Source organism: Arachis hypogaea, chromosome 7, assembly GCF_003086295.3.
Source record: "Arachis hypogaea cultivar Tifrunner chromosome 7, arahy.Tifrunner.gnm2.J5K5, whole genome shotgun sequence".
Lineage (NCBI taxonomy): Eukaryota > Viridiplantae > Streptophyta > Magnoliopsida > Fabales > Fabaceae > Arachis > Arachis hypogaea.
The window spans coordinates 9,704,844-9,729,378 of NC_092042.1; the positions used below are offsets into that span (position 1 = coordinate 9,704,844).

The 24,535-nt window shown below is 39.6% G+C and overlaps 2 protein-coding genes across 2 annotated transcripts; one reads left to right on the forward strand and one right to left on the reverse strand.

The window, feature by feature from the left end:
* Positions 1–13,615: 13,615 nt before the first annotated feature.
* On the reverse strand, positions 13,616–17,595 carry LOC112702380 (phosphoinositide phospholipase C 6). The gene is made up of 9 exons (XM_025753382.3): positions 16,415–17,595; positions 16,128–16,324; positions 15,896–16,031; positions 15,593–15,820; positions 15,277–15,506; positions 15,075–15,192; positions 14,824–14,976; positions 14,650–14,736; positions 13,616–13,947 (listed from the first exon to the last, which is right to left on the reverse strand). The coding sequence occupies exons 1-9, from the start codon at positions 16,808–16,810 to the stop codon at positions 13,657–13,659; spliced, it is 1,836 nt and encodes a 611-aa protein (XP_025609167.1). The 5' UTR covers positions 16,811–17,595; the 3' UTR covers positions 13,616–13,656.
* Positions 17,596–18,274: 679 nt separating this feature from the next.
* On the forward strand, positions 18,275–23,596 carry LOC140174276 (uncharacterized). Its single transcript, XM_072198678.1, has 2 exons — positions 18,275–20,749; positions 20,924–23,596. Exons 1-2 carry the CDS (start codon positions 18,275–18,277, stop codon positions 23,594–23,596), a joined length of 5,148 nt encoding a protein of 1,715 aa, XP_072054779.1.
* The last annotated feature ends 939 nt before the right edge of the window (positions 23,597–24,535 follow it).

Below are 24,535 nucleotides of genomic sequence, written 5' to 3' on the forward strand. Positions count from 1 at the left end.
GTATATTTATAGTGGTGAACCAATAACCACCGTTGGAGTAGTTCTACCTTTAAAGGAGGATAATCGTCCCTTTATCTTAGGGAAGCTGGGATATGGCTTCTGGAAGTGGGTTGAGATATTTTAGGGGCAGTTACTTATTTGAATGGGTGTTATCTGCCTGCTAATCTTTACTCCTGACTTCCTTAGAGCAAGTCATGGTTAAATCTGACTTCTTGAGAGAAGGTCGGTGTCGAATGAGGGCCAATCTTTGGATTGGGCCTTTCAATTGGACCTGGGCCTTGGTGTTGGGTCAGGGTATGAACAGTGCCCTTTCTCGAGTATAATCTCTTTTCTTTAAGAGTTGGACTCGAGTATTTTAACTCAGGCTTGTAGCCGACATGGTGGGGAACCGACGTGATTTTTCAAAAACTAACGTCATTCAAAATTTCCGACCGTCGCGTCTAATCAAACGTCGTATCCGTTTGAGGTTTCGTATTTATGCGTGGGGAGTAGTTACATTGGTAACGGCGCATCTCTTTAATGATTACGTTGATTTACCATTATGCCCCAGGCGTGTTTATAAATACTTTCCCTCTCTTTCTTTGTTTCGTTTCTGAAAATATTTTCACTTACACTCTTCGTTCGAAAGAAAGCTTCTTCCTTCTTCGAGTGCTTGCTGTCACACCTGATCCTCTCCAGAAGTAAAGGTCAGTTCTTTTCCTTCTCCTCTTTTATGAAATGCTTTTACTTTGCATGTTTTATTTTAGGTGAGTGTTTACGATGCGTCTGACCGTAGGCCTAGTGACTCTGTTTATTGTAGTACTTGCTTTAGGCCTTTTAGAGACCCTATTTTTTATCCTTTCCCTTTTTCATATTCTACCTGATTGTTAGAAGCTGTGAATTCGAATTTGAGGGAGACTTCTATCTGGATTCCCTCTTGGTTGACTAGTATTATGCCTGCACCACTTCCTATTTTGTTTGAGGATCCATCTACATATAGTTTCCATGTAGTGGAAGCTTCTTCTTGGTCTCCTGCGTATTCCGCTACGAAGGTGGTGAGGCATTGGGCTTTGATCGCCGTCCGAGTTTCGTACTTTAAATCAAACTCGGAGAGCTCAATTGCCCATTGAACCATTCTACCCGCAATATCCATCTTCTGAAGGATTTGCTTCATGGGTTGGTGTTTGTACCCTTATTGTGTGGGCTTGAAAATAAGGTCGTAGCTTTCGTGAGACTACTACTAAGGAATACGCAAACTTCTCTAGTTTTTGATACCTTAGTTTAGGGCCCTGTAGAACTTTACTGGTGAAGTAAACCGGATGCTGCCCGACCTCGTCTTCCCGTATTAGAGCTGATGCTACAGCTTTGTCTACTACAAACAAATACATGACAAGTTCTTCCCCGACTTGAGGTCGGGTTAGAATGGGAGGTTGTCTTAAAAACCTTTTGAACTCCTGAAATGTTTTGTCGCATTCAGAAGTCCATTCGAACTGGCATCTTTTTCTTAGTAGAGAGAAGAGTGGTAGGGATCTTAGTGCTAATCCTACCAAGAACCTGGAGAGAGCTGTAAGTCGGCCGTTCAACTGCTGGACCTCCCTCAGACAAGTCGGGCTTTTCATTTCTAGGACTGCCTTACACTTGTCGGGGGTTTGCTTCAATCCCCCTTTGTGTCAGCATGAATCCCAGAAATTTTCTAGCCTCTACCGCGAAGGTGCATTTTGCGAGATTCAGCCTCATCCCATGCAACCTTATGGTGTTGAAGACTTGCGAGAGGTCCGTTAAGAGGTCGGTTTCATCCTTGGTTTTCAATAGCATGTCATCTACATAGACTTCCATTAAATTTCCAAGGTGAGGAGCAAACACTTTATTCATCAGCCTTTGATCTCAAAAGGCATGACCACATAGTAATAGTTTGCCCTAGGCGTGATGAATGATGTTTTTTCTTGATCCAGCTTGTACATCGAAATTTGATTGTATCCCGAGTATGCATCCATAAATGACAAGTATTGGTACCCTGAGCTGGAGTCTACTAGGGTATCAATGCTTGGAAGTGGATATGGGTCTTTGAGACACGCCTTGTTCAGGTCAGTGTAATCGACGCACATCCTCCACTTGCCGTTTTGCTTCTTGACTAGCACCACATTTACCATCCACGCCGGATATTTGACCTCTTTGATGAACCCGGCTTCTAAGAGGGCTTGTACTTGTTCTTCCACTACTTGAGCTCGTTCAGGTCCAAGCTTCCTTCTTCTTTGCTGAACAGGTCGCGAACCAGGGTATACTGATAGTTTGTGCGACATGAGTTCGGGATCTATCCCTGGCATGTCGGAAGCTTTCCAAGCAAAGAGGTCGGAATTTTCTTGTAGGAGCCTTATAAGATTTTTCTTCAAATCTTCTTTCAGGTTGGCTCCTATGTTGGTGTTTTTTTCTTCCTCTTCTCTGACCTGTACTTCCTCAGTTTTTCCCCCGAGTTGTGGTCATAATTCTTCCTTGGCTTGGACCCCACCCGAGCTCAATTGTGTGCACCTTCTTGCCTTTTCCTCTCAAGTTCAGGCTTTCATTGTAGTATTTCCTTGCCAGTTTCTGGTCTCTCCTGATGGTTGCTACTCCCTCTGGTGTTGGGAATTTCTTGCAAAGGTGAGGGGTGGATACCACTGCTCTGAGCCGATCTAGGGTAGTTTTGCCGATTAGGGCATCGTAGGCTAACCCCACATCGACGACTATGAAGTCGATGCTCAGAGTTTTGGATTTCGCCCATTTTCTAAAAATTTTGTGAAGGGGTATGAATCCTAGTGGTTTTATTTGTGTATCCCTCAGTCCATACAGGGTGTCAGGATAAGCTCTTAACTCCTTTTCATCCAACCCCAACTTATCGAACGCTGATTTGAAAAGGATGTCGGCTGAGCTCCCCCTGATCTACCAGGGTTCCGTGAAGATGGGCATTGGCAAGGACCATGGTTATCACCACTGGATCATCATGTACAGGAATGATTCCTTGCCTGTCTTCTTTGGTGAATGAGATAGTTGGTAGGTTGTGGGCCTCGCTCCCGACCTAGTAGACTTCCTTCAAGTGCCTCTTGCGAGATGACTTTGTGAGGCCTCCTCCACCGAATCCCCCTGAGATCATATATATATGTCTTTCCAAGGTCTGTGGTGGTGGTGATCCCTTCGGTCGTCGTCATCTCGCTTTCTTTTTCTATAATTGTCCGACCTTTCCATGAGATATCTATCAAACCGACCTTCCCTGGCCAGCTTTTCTATCACATTTTTAAGGTCGTAACAATCATTTGTTGAGTGGCCATATATCTTATGGTACTCACAGTAGTCGCCACGACTCCCCCCTCCCCCCTTTTATTTTTGATGGGTCTAGGGGGTGGTAGCCTTTCAGTATGGCAAATTTTCATGTATACATCAACTAGGAGAACTCTTAGAGGAGTATAGGAGTGATATCTCCTAGGCCTTTCGGGGTCGACTTCCTCTTTTTTCATGGGCTCTCTCTCTTTCTCTTTTGACGAGTGAGGGTGCTCGGATCGCCAATTTGGTTCTCGAAGCCCGGCGTTTTCCTCCATATTGATGTACTTCTTAGCTCTCTCTTGTAAATCGCTTAAGGAGGTCGGGTGCCTCTTTGATATGGACTGGGAGAAGGGGCCTTCTCGAAGTCCATTTACTAGGCCCATAATTACTGCCTCCATGGGCAGGTCTTGAATCTCTAAGTACGCTTTATTGAACCTTTTCATGTAGTCCCTTAAAGGTTCTCCAACCTCCTGTTTTACTCCCAGGAGGCTCGGTGCGTGCTTTACTTTGTCCTTCTGAATGGAGAATCACATCAAGAACTTTTGCGAGAGGTCGTCAAAGCTAGTGACCGACATTGGAGGAAGACTGTCAAACCACTTCATCACTGCTTTCGTCAAGGTGGTTGGGAAAGCCTTGCAGTGAGTAGCATCAGAAGCGTCGGCCAAGCACATCCGACTTTTAAAGTTGCTTAAATGATGCTTTGGATCTGTGGTCCCGTCGTAGAGGTCCATATCAGGGCTTTTGAAGTTCCTTGGAACCTTTGCCCTCATTATGTCCTCACTGAATGGGTTTTCTCCTCCCAAGGGGGAATCCTCTCGGTCGCTACGGGAGCTTTGACTTTTGAGAGTGGACTCCAGCCTTAAGAGCTTTTCTTCTAACTCTTTTCGTTGCTCGATCTCGTTCCTCAAGTTTCTCTCTGCCTCTTGCTGTCGTTCTAACTCTTGCTCCAACTGCTCCCGGCGCCCTTGGTAGCCGTGGAACAATCCCATGAAATCTACTGCGTGAGGTTGTCCTTCCTTTGCTGATTCGCGCCCTTCAGAAGATTTTGTTTTCGGATTTTTCAGTCCTGAGGTGCCTTCTTTAAGCTGATTGGTCACCCCTTGGTGAGCGTCGACATCCTCATTGTTGTTTCTAATGTCCAGATTCTCTTGCTCAGAATCAGACGCTGTGTGGCCATCTTCGGGTGAATTGTCCGTCATTATTGGTTGATCTCGCGGATCCCCAGCAACGGCGCCAATGTTACGATGGGTAATCGGAGATTAGTGGGCTGGACTCATTGAATTGGTCTAATCGTCTAGAGGAGGGAGCCCTTTGACTAGGTTCACGTGTGGGAGCCTCCGTCCGACTTGTGTACGCACGAAAGAATAATGGGAGTGGTACCTGCAACAACACTCCGATGCCTAAATCAGCAAGGTCTAAGCAAGTTTAGAGAGTATTGAAACTTAGAGATACCTGAGGGGTGTCAGTGTAGTTATAGTGGTGAACCAATAACCACCGTTGGAGTAGTTCCACCTTTTAAGGAGGATAACCGTCCCTTTATCTTAGGAAAATTAGGATATGGCTCCTGGAAGTGAGTTGAGAGATTTTAGGGATAGTTACTTATTTGAATGGGTGTTATCTGCCAGCTAATCTTTACTCCCGACTTCCTTAGAGCAAGTCGTGGTTAAATCCGACTTCTTAAGAGAAGGTTCGTGTCGAATGAAGGCTAATCTTTGGATTGGGCCTTTTAATTGGACCTGGACCTTGGTGTTGGATCAGGGTATGAACAATATCTTTATTTTAATTATGTTATATTTTCCTTTTTTAGTTGGTTCTTTTAAAAAAGACCATTTCTAATGTTGTTATTATAATTGAACCAAGAAGAAAAAGGAAAAGGAACCACCGGTTATTATAGTGGCAAGAGCTGAGGAAATGGAAACAGAGCAGACATTAGTGGTGGTAAGAACAGAGGAAATGGAACCACGGCAGGCATTAGTGGTTAGTGGGAAAAAAGTTAATATTTTACCTTCAAGTTGGTGTAAGATGGAAGATGGCGCCCCTTGTTGTTATAAACTTATGTCTATTATGATGAAGTACATGAAGAAGGTAGGTTGCAGTTCCTATATTCTTTAACTGTAGGAAAGCATTGAATAGAACTTTGTTTCTAGTTTGTATTTCTAAACTTGTACCTCTGATTTATTCCATCATCATTTTTTGTGTGCTCAATTTGTGACATGTTATGATATTTTGGTCTTGAAGTATTAAAATTTATTTATCAATTAATGCTTCTTTATTATGTAATAAAATTTATTTATCAATTAGTGCTTCTTTATTTTGAATCTATTAATCTGGTGAATGAGCTAAATATTAACCCACTTTGTCTATTCTTTTATTTGCAGGAAATAAGCTTTGCATCTTTACACACGCAAGATGAAAGCAAGAGTGATTATTGAACTAACCATAAATAATTGTATTCTAAATATAAAGTTCTAGAGTATTCAAATAAAATGGCCTTGAAAAATAAGTTTATTTATAATTGCTTTATTTATTTGAAGTTGACTCACACAAAATGACTTTTATTAGTTGTCTAAAATTGAAAATGAACAGAAAATACACTAGTCATTGAAGTACTAGTAAGGGAAAGGTACATACTGGTGGTTGTTTGGGTAGGATTACTTTCAACACTTTCTTTTCTTTAAGTAAAACAAATCCTTTTCTTTTGGTACTTGCTCATGGGCTTAACTTTTCTTTGACTAAATTATGCAATCATCTATTTTTTTTATTTGGTGTCATGCAATAATCTATTTAAGTGAAGTGACTGCAGTTTTTTTTTTCCGTGAGGTGGGGGTAAAAGTGAAGCAACTACAAAAATATTATGTCATTTTAGATTTTTAAATGAATTGGAGCACATTATATGAAATGTTACTAAAAGAATCCTAATATGACTTTAGAACCGAAAATGTATACAAAGGAGGGGCGGCACAGAAGTTGGCTATTACAGAGGAGAGCGTTCCTGTCTTCATGAGACCAGCACCTTAAACTTCAACTTCTGTCACAGTTCTCGTAGAAATTTCCACTAACATCACAACACGCAAGACACAAGACAAGCAGCAGCAGCACAAACATATATAAAATAGCAACAAACACAATTGCACAACAGATGAAAAAACTATACACCAACATACAAAATCAACAACAACATCACAACAAGGTTGGAATATTGAAAATACTCCAAACAAATACACATATAATCATTGGTCATACAAAAATTCTTTTCATTTATTTCTGTTTTGATAAGACACAGTAGCACAGGACAGAATATCAAACTAGTGTTTTCAAGAGTATCACCATGCAAAAACTGTGAAATGCTTCAGGTCCACTAGTTCAACATTTTTCAATAAAATTGCATTAGCAAAAAATCAAAATATGTTACGAAATCCAAACATAATATACTTTTGTTGTTTCATGTATACATTACTTGAGGCAATGAGTAAACAAGATTGGTGCAAAAACAAGAAGCACCACAAGAAGCACCAAAGCTATGCTTAAGTTCCACTATAATAGGTAATGCTAGTGCATGCCTTGAATTTTGGATATTGTTTTTGTTGTATAAACTGTTCTTCATGGTATAAATAAATTTGAGAGTCGAAGCAAGAAGACGACAACGACAATCAGTCCCGGGACCTACTACTTCTACTGCCGGCGATGACGAGCACAACAAAGGAGGCAATTGAGTGCGCGACGGTGATGAGACAGGGAGCGGTGATGATGACCAGTGTCGGGACCTACTGCTTCTGTCGCCGGTGATGGTGAGAACAGAAAAGGCGTGAAGCGTGACTGAGTGCGAGACGGAGACGACTGACGACACAGAGAGGGACAACGAGCTTGAGTGCGACACCAGAGACAGTGAGAGAGACCGGAGTCGAGAGAGAAAGAGAGCTTGTGCGAGAGCCAGTGAGCCACGATGACAGAGATAGAGAGCTCAGTTTTAGTGAGAGAGTGACGATGAGGGAGGACGGAAGGAGACTGTGAGGGGTGAGGGCTAGGGTTTTGATGAATGACGTTGTTTCGAAAGTTAAAAAAAAAAAGCATAACCTGGTCCGGGTTATGTAAACCGGCCGAGTCAACCAAATTTAAAAAATAAATTAACCGATTTTATAAATAATACTAATTATCATGTGATATCACACATCAGCATCTTTAAAAAAAGACATTTAGTACATCTTGAGGACAGCATCCGCCATTAATTATATATAATAGAATAGATATATGTGTTACTAATTAATTATATATTAAATTATTTTTTAATTAACAAAATAAGGAAATACATATTTAACAATAAAAAAATTAATATTAAAACGGTATTTATTATAAAAGTGCAGAAATAACGGGATTATTTTATTGTTACAGAATATAATATTTGTATGTGAAGATGATGATACACACAAATTTTGCAGTAGAAAAATTATTCATACATTATTAGCTTTTTTTCATAATACTAATATGGAGCAATAATGCAGGTTTTTAGGTATGTCGTTTTATGGTTACGGAATATTTATTGTGCCCTCTTAGTGGCACTTTAACAATGTCTAAACAAAAATTCAGCTTTATATAATAGTCTTTTTTTATTTTTTAACGTACAATAGTATTTTCGTTGTTGGGTTTATATCTATTATTAGTGGTATGGTTAATACGTCTATCAGTGCCGATATTATTGAACTCTTAGTTTAATTGAGTGAAAAAAGTTCTACCCAGACTAACACATTTCATGTAAAATCTAGAAGGTATGTTATTTGGTGATGTATGGAGTATTGAAGTATTATAAAATCTAAGTTTATATGTTTGACTATGTGCCCGTTTACATTTTATAAATTTGATTTCGATAAAAAAAAATTTGTGTTAAAGTGATTTATGTTTGGTAATTTTTGTATTAAAATAGATTATAGTAAAATAAATGTTATTTATTTTATACCATTTAAAATCACTTTTAGATAAAAAATTACTAAAATGGACATCAACTTAAAATTTTTTTATATTATCCTATTATTTTAATTTAGATATTTAAATATATCTTATTAGTTAATTTTATAATAAAATTAATATTTACTTACTAAAATAAAAATAACATATAAAAATAGATAAAATATATTTTTAAATAAAAATAAAAAATATAAATTTTATATATATATATATATATATATATATAAAATATTTAATCACATATGTTACATTTTCTAAGTATTAAATATTATTTTAGTATTTTTTACATCGTACTCTTATTCTAGTACTATCAATAATCTTATTCTTAAAATTAATTTGGAATCCAACGTTTATGATTTTATTATTATTTATGATTAATTTTTTATTTAATTTATCTTTTTTAATAGAATCATAATCTATATTATAAAAAATTACACTAAAACATAATATACGAGAATTACAATTATAAAAGAGAATATTAAAAATAATAAAAAAATTAAATATTTACTTTATAGCTATTGAAACAAATCTAAAAGTTCTTGGTGATCTTTTTATATAGTATATTTTTAGTATTTTTGTATTCGTTTTTTAGTATGTTATAATTTTTTACTATTATTATTATTTACAGTTAATTTTTTGTTTAATTTACTTTACCTAATAGAATTAATAAATTATATTATAAAAAGATAATAACAAATATAATACACACAAATCACAATTATAAAAGTGTATAATGTCAAACAAATAGTTGAAAAAAATAAAAATAATAAATAATAGAAAATAGAACTCATATAAATAGAAATAACAAGAATTTTATAAATAATACAATAACATATATAAAGGATAAAGTTGGTAAAAAGTAAATAAATTGTTAGTATCTATGGCTAAAAACCAATTAAGAAAACGCAGAAACTACAAATAGTTGCTTCTTGTAAACGTGGTTTTGGCAGCAAAATCACTTATGCGTTCATGAGAAAAAAATTTGCCAAACCAAAAGTTGAAGCTTTCAAAAAATTTAAACATGTTTCTTTCCTTCCAACGGATTTTCAAACACATCCTATATCGTTATTTAAGAGTTTTCATCTTTTAACTTTACATTAATACAACTATGTGAGTTTTTATCTTAAGACAAAGTGAAAATTCATATGCGGTTGTTTTAACGTGAAATTAATAGTTGAGTAAAGTATTGTTTTTGTCTCCAACATTTGGGGTAAGTCCTATTTGTGTTCCTAACGTTTAAATCGTTCTATTTGTATCCCTAACATTTATAAAATTGATTCAATGTTATCCTACTATCAATTATATTAACAAATCAGATTATATTTTTTAATTATTCTTATTTGGATATATTCATTTTCAATTAGGTCTCACTTGGATGTGTTCAATTTTAATATTATACCTATTATTTGTGTTTAAATTCAATTATATCCCTAGAAAAATGAATTATGTAAATGTTGTAAGAATTAGTTTCAACTTTTGATGAGTTATTTTTCAGAGTGGATCATCGATTCTATCCAGACAGTTATATTCTAACTCCAAGAAGAGATTTTCAAAACTCAAACTAAAGCGCTCATGATATATAATTGACGACAGGATAACATTGAATCACTTTTACAAACGCTAAGAATACAAATAGGACAATTTAAACTTAAGGACACAAATAGAATTTATTCCAAACGTTGGGGATAAAAATAATACTTTAATCTTAATAGTTAGTACCCCTTAAATGATTTTACTTGCTGAAATTACTATCAAACTCACTTTACTAGTGTTTTATTATGGAAGTAGCTTTAGAATTGAAGGGGGGTGTGTGACAGATTTGTACGGTTGGAGTTGGAGCTGATTGTTGGAAGAAGAAAACAAAGGTAATAATGGACAAGTGGTTCCCTGTTTGGGAAGAAGAGTTTGAATTCCCATTAACGGTTCCAGAGCTTGCTTTGCTGAGAATACAAGTGAAAGACAAAGATCAAGGCAAAGATGATTTTGCTGGCCAAACATGCTTGCCAGTTTCAGAGCTTAAGCTTGGATTTCGTTCTCTTCCTTTGTATGACACAAAGGGAGACAAGTTCAACCATGTAAAGTTGTTAATGCGCTTTCAATTTCAATGAATTGTATACATATATATTAATCAATCATTTTCATTGGATAAGTTACCATTCTCTTATCTAAATCCTCCTATTCCTAATATTTCTAAACTTATGCTTTGGTTGAAATCAAAATAAGCTTTCTGGCTTTTTCTTTTATAGTCAGTAATAATAAGGATGAATATATCCCAAGTATAATTTAAAGCATTTGATCTTAGAAAGTTGAATTAAAAAGACAAAATGGCCAATTGATCTTTCTTGTTTTGCTCATGCAGATACCTTTTTTGTAATAGTTTATTAAGATAATTAATTATAACATCACAAATTAACCAATTCTTATTAGCTGTTTCTGTAAACTTAATTTACAATGACTGATTTAACAAAACAACTATTAGAATTATACTTTAAGGTTGGAGATTTATCCTATCTTATGAAAATTACTATTTATTCACGTCTTAACAATTAGGATAATAATGCTACATGATTAAAACAAATTAAAGAAGCCTACGGAACAGTAAAAAAGAAAGGTTCCTTCAAGTGGTAAGCCTGGTAATTAAGTGGAATATATGATGGTGAAGAACTGAAGATGAACCTATTCCTCATCCATATGTGAGGTTGGAAATATGCTACAGCGGCATAACGGGCAAGAATAGGGCGATTGCCGGTCGGCACAACGCCGGAGCCAACGGAATATGCAGCTTTCATGGAAAACATGCGAGCAATTTGTGCGAACAACTTCTACACTTGAATCTTCAATACTATGGCCAAACTCTTCCAAGCAAATCGCGCATTGTTGTTCAGCATCATCTTCTTGCTTATCAATTCTGGGTCTCTCCAACAGATTCACGAGTTGTGCCAGTTCAGGAACGTTTTGACGAAGATCATCATTATAGAAATCAGAATCTTCTACAACAATGTGCGTAGTAATATAAAGGTTCACAACAATCTCCGGCATGCTGGAGTCACACCCTTCACGGCTTCGAATCGTTCTTGCGGTTTCGCCCATTGCAGGTAAAATTTGGTCCAATATCTGACGGGATAGAGGCAATGAAGAGAAGACGTCATGTAAGAAAGCGGTGTTTTCTCCATTGAGGTCTGTGAAGGGAGTACAATTACACAGGATATCGGAAGGAACCAAGAACGCTTCGTTGGCCAGAGTTGTAGAAGAAAAGTCAACCTCAGAGTCAGAGGTTGGACTTGTGGGTTGAGTAATTTGGATCAATTCTTTGGTGAAACTGAAGATGATGGAGAAGCAATCGTGGAAATAGAAGTGTTGTGGTATGCTTGGATCTTCAATGGAATTGATTTCCCAAGAAAAAGAGGTGAATTCCATTGCAAGGCGGTGAAAGTAACTGGATTAGGATTTTGATGTTTTGTACTCTATGGCCATGTAGTTTTTATAGAGTTTGTGAGTTTTTTTAACCAAAAGAAAATTCTGTTTTATTAATGAATCCAATCTTTATCTTATTCTATAGATGGTTTTAAATACGGTTTTGATTTGTTAGTTGTTACTAATTGATATTTCTCGTACATCTTAAATTGTTAAAAAGATTTGAGAATATGTTAGAGAATCAAATCTCAATAAATTTGAAAATTGGATTGAAATTATTGTTGTTTTGGAATTTAAAAATGGAAAAGTCTAGAGGCAGTAGTTTTGTTGAATTTTGGCCAGCATGTAACCAGCAGAAAATTGTGAATCATTGGATGAAATTACACACTAATCTCACACCATTAAATCATCATTAATAGCTATTTGCTGGCTACCAATCATAAAAATTGCTGGCTGCATTGCTCTTTAAAAATTATTATTGTTTTAATTGTATTAAAGTTTACATTTTGAATTTACTCTTAAAAAGTTAAAATATTTTTATACTGAATTTTAAAAAGCTAAAATATCCTTTTAGAATAATTTTTAAAATATTAAGAAACAAGAGGTTAATTTGTTAATTTCTAAAAAAAAGGCTTAACCTTGAAATCAACGTAATGCGCTTAACTTCTACCCAATTTATAACCGCCGAACTTTTTAGTTTTAACTTTTAAGAATTAACTAATGGCCGTTGTAAATGCCCAATATTTTTTTTGCTGAACATGAAATTAATATTTTCGTGTTTGCTTGAGAAATGAATAAAAAATTAATGAAAAAAGTAGATAAGATAAAATAACTAAAAGAGATTTTTGTTGGCTATGAAAGACAAAATAAAATCCTTGTAAAATAAAATAACACTTTGAGAGTTGTACAGGAGCTCCTGTAAAAAAAGTCGAACGTAACAGGTGGTTGATTGATTTTTTTGCTATCATTTGAAATATGTGGTTGGAAAGGAATACCAAAATTTTCAGGAATAAAAAAATATGCGTTGCGGAAATTATTACCAAGTCGATTAGGAGCTACATAGAGTGGTTGGCTTTGTTTTGTCTAGTTATTGATGACAATGTCTAAAATAACTACGGTTTTTTGTTTAGTGTTTACATTGTAACTCTGGACTTTTTAAATGCTCCACTTTACTGTGTTAAACTTTTTATTTCAAAAAAATATTTAAATTAAAAATTAACAACAAACAAAATTTAGTAAATTAACAATGAATAAAATTCTGAATTAACAATTTAATCAGCCATCAACAAATAATCTTGTGTTTTTTGTTTGTATTGTTGTGTCAATTTATAAGGCTTTACGTAGCCGACATATAAATAAGGGATTAGTGCCTAATAAAAATTATCAAATAAAAATCCACACCTTTGAATATTTAAATCGCTTGAATTGGAATGCCTTTATATTATCAATCGATATGCATCTGATGAAATGGCTCTTTTATAAACCCACACGATCAAATGAAAGTTTAGCCTGATGGTTTGGTTTGTAACCTAATTAGTAAAATATTTGTAAAATTTTCAAAGCAAATCATTACTAAAAAAAAAATCAGCAAAAATAGCTTTTGCTCTAACTTAAAAAACAAAAACATCGCTGCTTCTTTTTCCATTGTTTTGTTAAATCAGTCATTGTAAATTAAGTTTACAGAAACAGCTAATAAGAATTGGTTAATTTGTCATGTTATAATTTCTATCTTAATAAACTATTACAAAAAAGGTCTCTGCATGAGCAAAACAAGAAAGATATCAATTGGCCATTTTGTCTTTTCAATTCAACTTTCTGAGATCAAATGCTTTAAATTATACTTAGGATATATTCATCCTTATTATTATTGACTATTAAAAAAAATAGCCAGAAAGCTTATTTTGATTTCAACCAAAGCATAAGTTTAGAAATATTAGGAATAGGAGGATTTAGATCAGAGGATCGTAACTTACCCAATGAAAATGATTGATTAATATATATGTATACAATTCATTGAAATTGAAAGCGCATTAACAACTTTACATGGTTGAACTTGTCTCCCTTTGTGTCATACAAAGGAAGAGAACGAAATCCAAGCTTAAGCTCTGAAACTGGCAAGCATGTTTGGCCAGCAAAATCATCTTTGCCTTGATCTTTGTCTTTCACTTGTATTCTCAGCAAAGCAAGCTCTGGAACCGTTAATGGGAATTCAAACTCTTCTTCCCAAACAGGGAACCACTTGTCCATTATTACCTTTGTTTTCTTCTTCCAACAATCAGCTCCAACTCCAACCGTACAAATCTGTCACACACCCCCCCTCAATTCTAAAACTACTTCCATAATAAAACACTAGTAAAGTGTGTTTGATAGTAATTTCAGCAAGTAAAATCATCTAAGGGGTACTAACTATTAATTTCACGTTAAAACAACTACATATGAATTTTTACTTTGTCTTAAGATAGAAACTCATATGCAATTGTATTTATGTAAAGTTAAAAAATGAAAACAGTTAAATAACAATATAGTCAAACATATAAAATTATCTTACACTTTTGATTATCAATTTTATATGAAAACAACTGTATATAAATTTCTACTTTAAAATATTCTAAAGTGCAGATTCAAATGCATTTGTTTTCATATAAAGTTTATAATAACTGTTAAATGATAATTTAATCAAACATGTTAAGTCATTTAACAATTCTCAACTATCAACTTTATATAAAGACAATTCCATGTGAATCTCTATCTTAACTAGGTGGAGATTCACAAACAGTTGTTTGCATATGAAATTGATAGTTGAACATATCAATTCATCTAACAATATTCAACTATTAATTTCACATGAAAACAACTATACATCAATCTATTTCTTGTCTTAATTATCAAATGTATTTTTATATCTACTGTTTCTGTATTTATGTCGTAGAAAAAACTTTTGAACACTATCTAAATTAACGTTACAAGAATAAGACTAAACATAACTTATGCATTAGAACTGACCTTTACAAAAAAATCAGGGGGAGAACACTTATCAAAGTGTGTAGGACTGAAATCTAAGTTCCATCCATTCCCCAGGTACACTTTTACCTGTTATTAAGATATCATTATCAATCTCAACATATAACAAAAGAAATTTGATAGTATACATAGTAGTGATAGCTGATATATGCTTACCTTCAATGTCTTCTTCACTGGCATTTTAACTTTAGGATCATAATCATTGTCACACTGATGTTTCTGCATTAGAATTTGAGGCTTTTTCACATAACCACATCCTCCATTTGCTCTGAACATCCCTTGCATCAACCATAGTGGTTTTCCATGCCCCTGTTACATTAAAAAATTTAACATAACATATATTAGTAATCTCATTTTAAGTTCTTCAACTGAAAATATTTAGCCTCAACCATAAATAGTTCCCTAACCTGCATATTGAATGCAACCATTTGAGCTCCATAAATCCACCCAATATGTGGTTTAAAATTTGTGGATTTGACTCGCATCGCGCTTGGATATACCCTTAATATATTTTTCTGGGTGAACCTGAAAAATATAACCGTTCGAAATAAGAATGTACGAAAAGAAATACATGTAATAGAATGTGATGTGATGAAAATTTTATTGTACCTAACAATGTCTGTTCCATGAGATTCTAAGGCCTTTAGAAGGGTCTTCTCACTCCAACTAAGGCGTCTAAGATCACCATCAGGGTTCAGTTTATCCTTCAAACTACCCTTTAATTTTCTATTCTGAATTGTGATTAAGCTTTTGTAATCAGGTGAAAATTGTTGATATGATTTCTTGTCACATTCACACGAATTGTTATCTCCTTCATTATCACCATCACTTTCATTTTGCTGAAACATGAAGAACGAAGTAACATTAGAATTTAGAACACAAGGGCTTGTATCATTATTTAAGTAAATCTTAGATCAATTCTCACCATGGAATCTGGGGAATCCTTTCCCCATGTTTCTTCCTCAGATGAATCACTTCCATTCTGCATAGGAGAAGAGTTTCCATTGTCCTTGATTCGATTCGCCTCGAAGCTTTCTTTTGGAGGCTTGGTGGATATAACTATCCTGTTTTTCAGTGATTCCGGTGAAGGAAATTCTTTCAAACAACCTGTTTCAGGTTTGAAAAGCACTTCTCCAAAAATCTGAGTTGCCATCTGCAAGAAACAAAAGGGAAATGAAATTAGAATAATTTAAAGAAGAATAATAAAAGAAAAGCTTCAAATGCATACCTCTGCAAATTTATCTCTAAGATCTTTTGTTAAATGATCTTCTATAGTTATGATCACTGGATACTCAGATGCAAAAAAAGCATATTCCTTTATGGATTCAAGGCATTTGATAGCTGAAACAGGATTCGTAAGTGTCCTGAAAAAAACAATAATCAAATGAATTAGTTTCTTACATTCTCAACAATTAAGATCATGTAAGAAAAGAGATTTTGATTGTGATAGCTTATAGTACCATCCATGATCTACTTTGATGTCATCTTTATTTGCAGTTGGCCATAAATCTAGCTCGATTACTCGCACGCCGCGCTTCAAGGCCATTATGATTGGTTCTTCACTGCAATCACTGCTTATTTGATTCCCTGTTAGGTAGGAATTGTGTCCTGAGTATATGAAATAATGAGACAATGGAGCACTCATATCATGGTGTACCTGTCAAGAACAATTCAAGAATGGTTACTTATTATTTCAGGAATGGTTTAGTCTCGGTTACATGGATCAAACGAAGCAAATAGATCTTACCTCGGCTTTCAAGGGTCCATTGGATTCATCAAGAAGCAAGAAATGGAACAAGTCATCAAGTGTTATCTCTTGCTTTCTTTGTTGATTATCAACATCAACACTTTCTAGTAACTCTTCTTCCTCCTCCTCCTCCTCCTCCTGCGTCGGCGGCGGCCTTTTCAATCTTAAAATTTTCTCAAGGATTTTCTCCGAATCGGATAAGGTGCAGCCTTGTTCGCCTTGGTGCTCCACCAAGAACCGGAGGAGCTGCTCCGCAGACATGTGGGAGGCTCCTCCGGCGAACTCGGAGAATGCATCCTTGAGGTCATGAGGTGGAACATGCTGAGTTTCCTTGTACTTTTTGATGAAGAACAAGAAGCTTTTGTATTTGGTGTAAGTCACCATGCTATTGCCCATCCCTTTCTTCAAAATCTCAATGTGTTCCTCAAAAGCGGTTCATGTTTGAGAGAGAGATTAGGATCAAAGCATGCATTTATAGTTAGTGAAACAAAAGCAAGAACTTTCTAAGCAGAATCTAAGTCTTTGCTGAGATATCATTGTTTCAACTTCCATGAAATCAACTTATACAGGCAAGCCTTCTATTTTTGTTTTTCAAGCCTATTGGCTCATTATCTGCTATTAATATAAATTCGGCTAGAGTTATGCTACTTATACACTAAAATCAGCATTAAAGTTAGCCAATAACATAAAATACACATTGCAAATAAATTAAACTACACATGTATTTATACACAAATACATTGGTATCTGGTTTTAATGGCTGACTTTAGTGTACAAATAACATTTTTTATCCAACTAATTTGACTTGTTAGAGATATATCTATTCATATATTCTCTTCTATCATATTAAAAATTTAAAAGAAATAGTTTTATAACATGATTTTAAAACTTTTACAACTTAAAAGATTTAAAGTTCAATAAAAAAAAAAACTATATAAAAATTCATACAAATCCAATGAAAATTTTGCGTGAGAAGTTAGTAGAAACACAGCAGAAAATGTTCATACTTTAAAGACCATTATTTTTGCTTATTAATTTGTTTAGTTTCCCTTTTAAATATGCTTTTACAAAAGCTAAGTCAACACTCAACAATAATATATATATATTGCAAAAGGCAAAAGTTTAATATATTTCAAGTTGCCATGTTCCGCGTTTAGCCAAACTGAACAAAGTTTGTTAGTGCAAACTGAAGAAGAAAATATATATATATATATATATATATATATACCAATATTTTCTTTTTAAAAAAAAATTGTGCAGAGATTCATAAAGTTTAACAACTCTACTCATAATTGAACACTTTTTTGCACTTAATAGATTAAAAGGAGACGTTAATTATTGGAATACGCTTACTTACTCACATGCTGTAAAATTTCTAAAAAGTTACTGTCTTTTCAAGTTTTATTCTTGTAACGGCCTGGCCCAAACTCCTGCGGGTCGACCCGACTTGAGCACTACCCGACCCAGACGGTTGGGCGAAGCGCTCCCAAACCGACTCTGACACACGTCATGCACAGCTCATCTGCAGCTGTGAGGAAACGCCTTGGAGAAAGTGAGCCTGCCCTCACAAGGCCCACGTCTGACACGATATATAAGGGGAAGGACAGCCCTTCCCCCAAGGTACGTCACACTTTCCCACCTAACCATTTCCCCGCCTGCACACTAGCTGACTAGAGCGTCGGAGTGTCCTTGCAGGTGGCACCCCCTCCCCCTTCCACAACAAGAGCTCGGCTGCCCGGCACCTCCGAACCCCGCGCGATCCCGATCGAAGCGTTCTCATCTCCTCCAACGAACCACCCGAACCATCCGGAAGTCCTCATCACGAACATTGGCGCCATCTGTGAGGAAAAAAACGCTTAAATGGAAGTCGCGCTGGGTCCCGGAGACCAAGCCCGAGGAGCCGGAGCGGAGGGGGCAGCCTCCGTCGCCTCACTAAGGGGGCGGCGGAGGTCCTCCCGACAACACACAGAACAGCACACGAGGACACGACCCTTCGGGAGAACGGGCGGCGACAGCGCCATAATAATGCAGGAGCTACGCCATAGAGTTCAGAACCTAGAGCGACAGTTGGCCGACCAAGAGCGTGACGGACGAACCACCGATCCCAGCTACACCCCATCCCCCGAAAGTGAAGAGGGAGACTCCCACCGAAGCCGCCCGCGACGTACCTCCGCATCCCGAACAGAAGCAGAGAGCACGCGCGAGGAGTCTCTGATCCCGAGAAGACGAAATGACACGATCATCTACTCCCGGGGCAGGGTAACCCGTCGCGCGGCACGAGATCGCAAAGACGGGGAAGGGAGGTCCGCGAGGACACGACAACCTGTGATAATGGGCGCCACCCCATTCCACCGATCTATCCTCGAAGTCCGGTTGCCGAAACACTTCGACAAACCAACGGACATGAGGTACGACGGAACTCAAGACCCTCTAGAACACCTCACGGCCTTCGAGGCCAGGATGAATCTGGAGGGAGTAGGGGACGAGGTAAGATGTCGTGCCTTCCCGGTAACATTAGCGGGACCCGCGATCAGGTGGTTTAACGGCCTCCCGCAGGGATCCATCTACAGTTTCTCGGACATCAGCCGTGCATTCCTGGCCCAATTTACAACACGAATAGCAAAGGCAAAGCACCCGATCAACCTTCTCGGGGTAACCCAGAGACAAGGAGAGCCGACCAGGAGGTACCTAGATCGGTTCAACGATGAATGCTTGGAAATCAACGGCCTAACCGATTCGGTGGCCAGTCTTTGCCTGACGAACGGCCTCCTCAACGAGAACTTTCGAAAGCATCTTACCACGAAACCGGTTTGGACGATGCACGAGATCCAGACGGTAGCCAAAGAGTACATAAATGACGAGGAAGTCAGCCGAGTTGTGGCTGCCAATAAACGGCAGTCCAGCTACAATCAACCTCGGCAACAAGGCAACGGGGAAAGGCTAAAGGAACAAACCAGGGAAGAGGCGCCAAACAAGGCACCAAGGACATTCCCCCGAGTCGGGAAATTCACCAACTACACTCCGCTCACTCTTCCCATCGTGGAAGTTTACCAACAAATAGCCGAGAAAGGAATCCTGCCGAAGCCCCGACCACTCAAGGACCACACTGGGGGGAACAGAAACCTCTATTGCGATTACCACAAAGGCTACGGTCACCTAACGCAGGACTATTTTGACCTAAAAGATGCACTAGAACAAGCGATAAGGGAAGGTAAACTAGCAGCATTCTCCCACCTAATCAGGGAGCCAATGAGACGTTATCGCGACCAAGACGAAGAAGGCAAAACCCGTTCGGCAAAGCGGCGACAAGAGCCAGAAGACAGAGATCACGGACTCACTGTGATAAACGTAGTAACGGCCAAAAACGCCGCACCAAGATCCAGGTCGGCGCACAAGAAAGACGCAAAGATATTGTCGATCTCCTCCCCGCCGACGCGAAACTCTAAGAAGCCTCCATTCATTTCTTTCGGCCCGGAAGACCAATGGTTCGACGACGCCCCGGAAAATCCACACATGGTCATCACGGCCAGAGTGGGAACCGGTCTCGTCAAACGCATCCTTGTTGACACGTGGGCGGACTCGAACATCATGTTCCGCAACGTATTCGACACACTGGGACTAAGGGATGCCGATTTGACGACTCACCAACACGGGGTCATTGGTTTGGGCGACCATTTCATCAAACCAGACGGAGTAATATCCCTGCCAATCTCCCAGGGCCGAAGGTCGGCGATGGCCGAGTTCGTGATCCTCCGAGACTCCACCACCTATAATATCATCCTGGGAAGGAAGACGATCAACGATTTTGAGGCCATAATCAACACAAAGCTACTAGTCATGAAGTTCGTTACCGATGACGGATCTATAGGGTCCGTAAGAGGAGACCTTGAGACGGCAGTCGCTTGTGACAATGCCAGCCTCTCCCTAAGAAAGAAGTCCAAGGAGGCGTCCGGCGTGTTCCTAGCCGACCTAGATGCCAGAGTAGACGACAAACCCAGACCGGAACCAGAAGGGGATCTGGAGAAGTTCATGATCGGCGACGCGGAGGAAAGATTCATGTTCATCAACAAGAACCTCCCGCATGAGTTGAAGGAGCCCTTGGTCGAAATGATTAGAGCCAATAGGGACTTGTTCGCCTGGACACCGGCCGACATGCCGGGCATAGACCCAAAAATTATGTCGCATCATTTAGCCGTCAAGGCGGAAGCGCGTCCAGTAGCCCAACGGAGGAGAAAAATGTCGGCGGAGAGGGCAGAGGAGGTGGCCAAGCAGACGGCCAGCCTCCTAGAAGTAGGTTTTATACGAGAAGTAGACTATTCGACATGGCTCTCGAATGTAGTTCTAGTAAAAAAACACAACGGCAAGTGGAGAATGTGCGTAGACTACTCTGACCTCAACAAAGCATGTCCCAAGGATTGCTTCCCCCTCCCTAACATAAACGCACTCGTCGATGCTGCGGCGGGATACCGGTATCTAAGCTTCATGGATGCCTACTCCGGTTATAACCAGATACCGATGCACCGTCCAGACGAAGACAAGACGGCGTTCATAACGCCGGGGGCAACTTTCTGCTATAAGGTGATGCCATTCGGCCTAAAAAATGCGGGGGCAACATACCAAAGGCTAATGAATAGGATATTCCACGACCTCATAGGGAAAACAGTTGAAGTCTACGTGGACGACATCCTCGCAAAAACAACGCGACCCGACGACCTCCTGAACGATCTGGCGAGTGTATTCGCGTCCCTTCGACAACGTGGCATGAGGCTGAACCCCCTCAAGTGTGCCTTCGCCGTGGAAGCTGGAAAGTTCCTTGGATTCATGATAACCCAGAGAGGGGTAGAAGCCAACCCGGAGAAGTGCCAGGCGATACTCCAAATGAAGAGCCCAGGCAGTATCAAGGACGTCCAAAGGTTGGCAGGACGGCTGGCCTCATTATCACGGTTTCTCGGAGCATCGGCAACAAAGGCCTTACCGTTCTTTAACCTCATGAAGAAAGGAATAGCGTTCGAGTGGACGCCCGCATGCGAGGAAGCCTTTCGGCACTTTAAGGAAATCCTGGCAGCACCCCCGGTCCTCGGGAAGCCAAAGGACGGGGAGCCATTATACCTGTACCTCGCCATAACAGGAGAAGCCCTGGCCGCAGTTTTGGTACGAGAAGAGGGGAGGGTGCAACAACCAGTCTATTTTGTAAGCAGGGCCCTACAAGGGGCAGAGTTGAGATATAACAAATTGGAAAAGCTAGCTCTAGCACTCCTGACCTCCTCGCGGAGGTTAAAGCAATACTTCCAAAGTCACCAGATTGTCGTAAGAACGGACCAGGGGATCCGGCAAGTGCTCCAAAAACTCGACTTGGCGGGAAGAATGATGACCTGGTCCATTGAACTTTCCCAATACGACATACGATACGAACCCCGGCAGGCCATCAAAGCACAGGCGATGGCAGATTTTCTGGTAGAAGTAGCGGGGGACCCGGTCGAAGAGACGAACATACGGTGGAAGCTCCACGTAGACGGAGCCTCCAACCAGACGTTCGGGGGCGCCGGAATCATCCTGGAAAGCCCGGCTGGTGTCGTGTATGAACAGTCAATTAAGTTCGAATTCCCCGTTTCAAATAACCAAGCAGAGTATGAAGCCCTTATAGGAGGCTTAACCTTAGCATCAGAAGTCGGGGCAACGAGGTTGGAGATATGCAGCGATTCGCAAATCGTCACCTCCCAAGTGAACGGGAGCTATCAAGCCAGGGACTCGCTGTTACAGAAATACTTGGAAAAAGTCAAGGACTTGAGCCGAAAGTTTGAAGAAGTCACGATCCAGCACGTTCCGAGAGAAAGGAACACACGGGCAGACCTCTTGTCGAAATTAGCTAGCACCAAACCGGGAGAGGGCAACCGATCTCTAATCCAAGGAAAGATGAAGGAGCCGGCAGTCACACTACACCTCTCGAAGCTAAACCCCTCCTGGTTGGATCCCATTATCGACTTCTTAGAAAACGACAAGCTCCCTGACAACGAAAAAGATGCCAAAAAGCTAAGAAGAGAAGCTGCCAGATATGCCATCATCCAGGGTCAGCTGTTCAGGAAAGGATTCAATCATCCCCTACTAAAGTGTTTGCACCCCGACCAGACGGATTACGTCCTCAGGGAAGTCCATGAAGGATGCTGCGGCCACCATATAGGGGGCAAAGCCCTGGCGAGGAAGTTAATCCGAGCCGGATACTATTGGCCATCGATGATGATTGACTCCAAGGAATTTGTTAGGAAGTGTGTTAAGTGCCAAGAAAACGCCAACTTCCATCGCGCACCAGCCTCTGAGCTCAGCCTGCTAACGTCCTCTCGGTCGTTCTCGCAATGGGGAGTCGACCTCTTAGGACCTTTTCCCGTCGGCCCGGGGCAAGTCAAATATCTTATAGTCGCTATTGACTACTACACAAAATGGATAGAGGCCGAACCACTGGCCAGCATATCCTCGTCCAACTGCAGGAAATTCATGTGGAGACAAGTCATAACACGATTTGGTATCCCGGAAGTCGTCATCACGGACAATGGGACACAGTTCACCGACAAGAAATTCACAGAATTCCTCACCGGCCTGGGCATAAAGCGGAGATTCTCCTCAGTGGAACACCCACAAACAAACGGGCAGGTCGAGTCCACAAATAAGATCATCCTGCTAGGGCTCAAGAAGCGGCTGGATAACAAGAAGGGCGCTTGGGGCGACGAGCTCGCCTCGGTTCTCTGGTCCTACCGAACAACCGAGCAATCCTCTACTAAAGAGACCCCTTTTCGACTAACGTACGGGTCAGATGCAGTGATAGCCGTAGAGATCGGGGAGCCGAGCCCACGATTACTCCTGAAGAGAGTAGAGAAAACTGTCGAGAAGGACCTGATAGAAGAAACCAGGGAAATGGCCCATCTGGCCGAAGCGGCGCTAAAACAAAGAATGGCCTTACGCTACAATACCAAAGCGCTCAAAAGAAAGTTCGAAGAAAATGACCTCGTCCTGAGGCGTAACGACATCGGCCCATCTACCCCGGGAGAAAGCAAACTAGCAGCGAACTGGGAAGGACCATACCGAATCAAAGAGGTAATCGGTAGGGGAGCATACAAGCTAGAAAGACTCAACGGCAAAGAGGTCCCGAGGACATGGAACGCAGATAACTTAAGAAGGTTTTATTCCTAAGCCATTTACTTTGTAATAGCGCTTCAATGTCCTTGTTACAATGATTAAACCTGTCCAATTGCCACATGCTATATTTGCCTATGTTATCTCATTATTTCCAACTTTTTGAGCAACCACCATGCGAACAAGGATACGCGGCCCCGGGACTGATCACCCCGGGAGCCCCTCAGGTCAAAAACACAATAAACGACCATAACAAGAAAGAACGCCATAAACGGCAAACGCGAGTAAACGAAAAACGCGAGTAAACCAACAGCAAGTAAAACAAGAAATTAAACATGCGGGCAAACGATCCCATAAACCCATTAACAGGCACCAAAAGTCGCAGTACAACGGTTCAACAAAAAGAAGAATTCGATAGTACAGACATTATTTCTTCGGCATATCAACAATCTTCCCATCCTTGATGGTCTTGAAAACACCAATTGCCGACACGTCGAAGTCCGGAGAAACAATCTTCACTTGAGCTTTGAGGGCATCTTCAGTCATGAAAATTGCATTCTTGCCCTGCTCCTTAACCTCCTTATGCTTCCGCTTGAACAACTCGGCCTCCTCCCGAGCAGCCTTGGTGGCCGCCACCGCTTCGTCCCGCTCTTTCTCCAGAGCGGACACCCGACCTTGCGCGGCACTCAGTTGGATCCTCAAGGTCATCTCCTGCTCTGTTAAACGAGACACAGAGGCGTCGGCAGTCTTCAATTTCTCCTCTTCCGAAGCAGTCTTTTTCTCGGCGGCGTCAAGCTTATTCCCCGTTTCAACCAACTGATCCTGAAGCGCTTTAACTTGGGTTTTGTACTTGTTATTGGCATCAACCGCAGATTCAAGCTTCCGACGAAGCGAGGCCATACCAGAAAGCTCAAACTCAGCCTTTCGGGCTATGGCCGCGCCGCGAAGGAGGGTGCGGTACATCCACCGAGCCTGCCCCGAGAGGTCAGTGCCATG

What these genes read in the sequence shown, in the direction of transcription:
- LOC112702380 (XM_025753382.3), bottom strand. Translation starts at nt 16,810, where the DNA reads ATGGGCAATAGCATGGTGACTTACACCAAATACAAAAGCTTCTTGTTC. An exon ending in CAGTGAAGAAGACATTGAAG is followed by an intron (nt 14,737 to 14,823) that starts GTAAGCATATAT and finishes TCTTAATAACAG; the next exon opens with GTAAAAGTGTACCTGGGGAA. An exon ending in CCCCTGATTTTTTTGTAAAG is followed by an intron (nt 13,948 to 14,649) that starts GTCAGTTCTAAT and finishes GGTGTGTGACAG; the next exon opens with ATTTGTACGGTTGGAGTTGG.
- LOC140174276 (XM_072198678.1), top strand. Translation starts at nt 18,275, where the DNA reads ATGGAAGTCGCGCTGGGTCCCGGAGACCAAGCCCGAGGAGCCGGAGCG. An exon ending in ATTCGACATGGCTCTCGAAT is followed by an intron (nt 20,750 to 20,923) that starts GTAGTTCTAGTA and finishes GGTTATAACCAG; the next exon opens with ATACCGATGCACCGTCCAGA.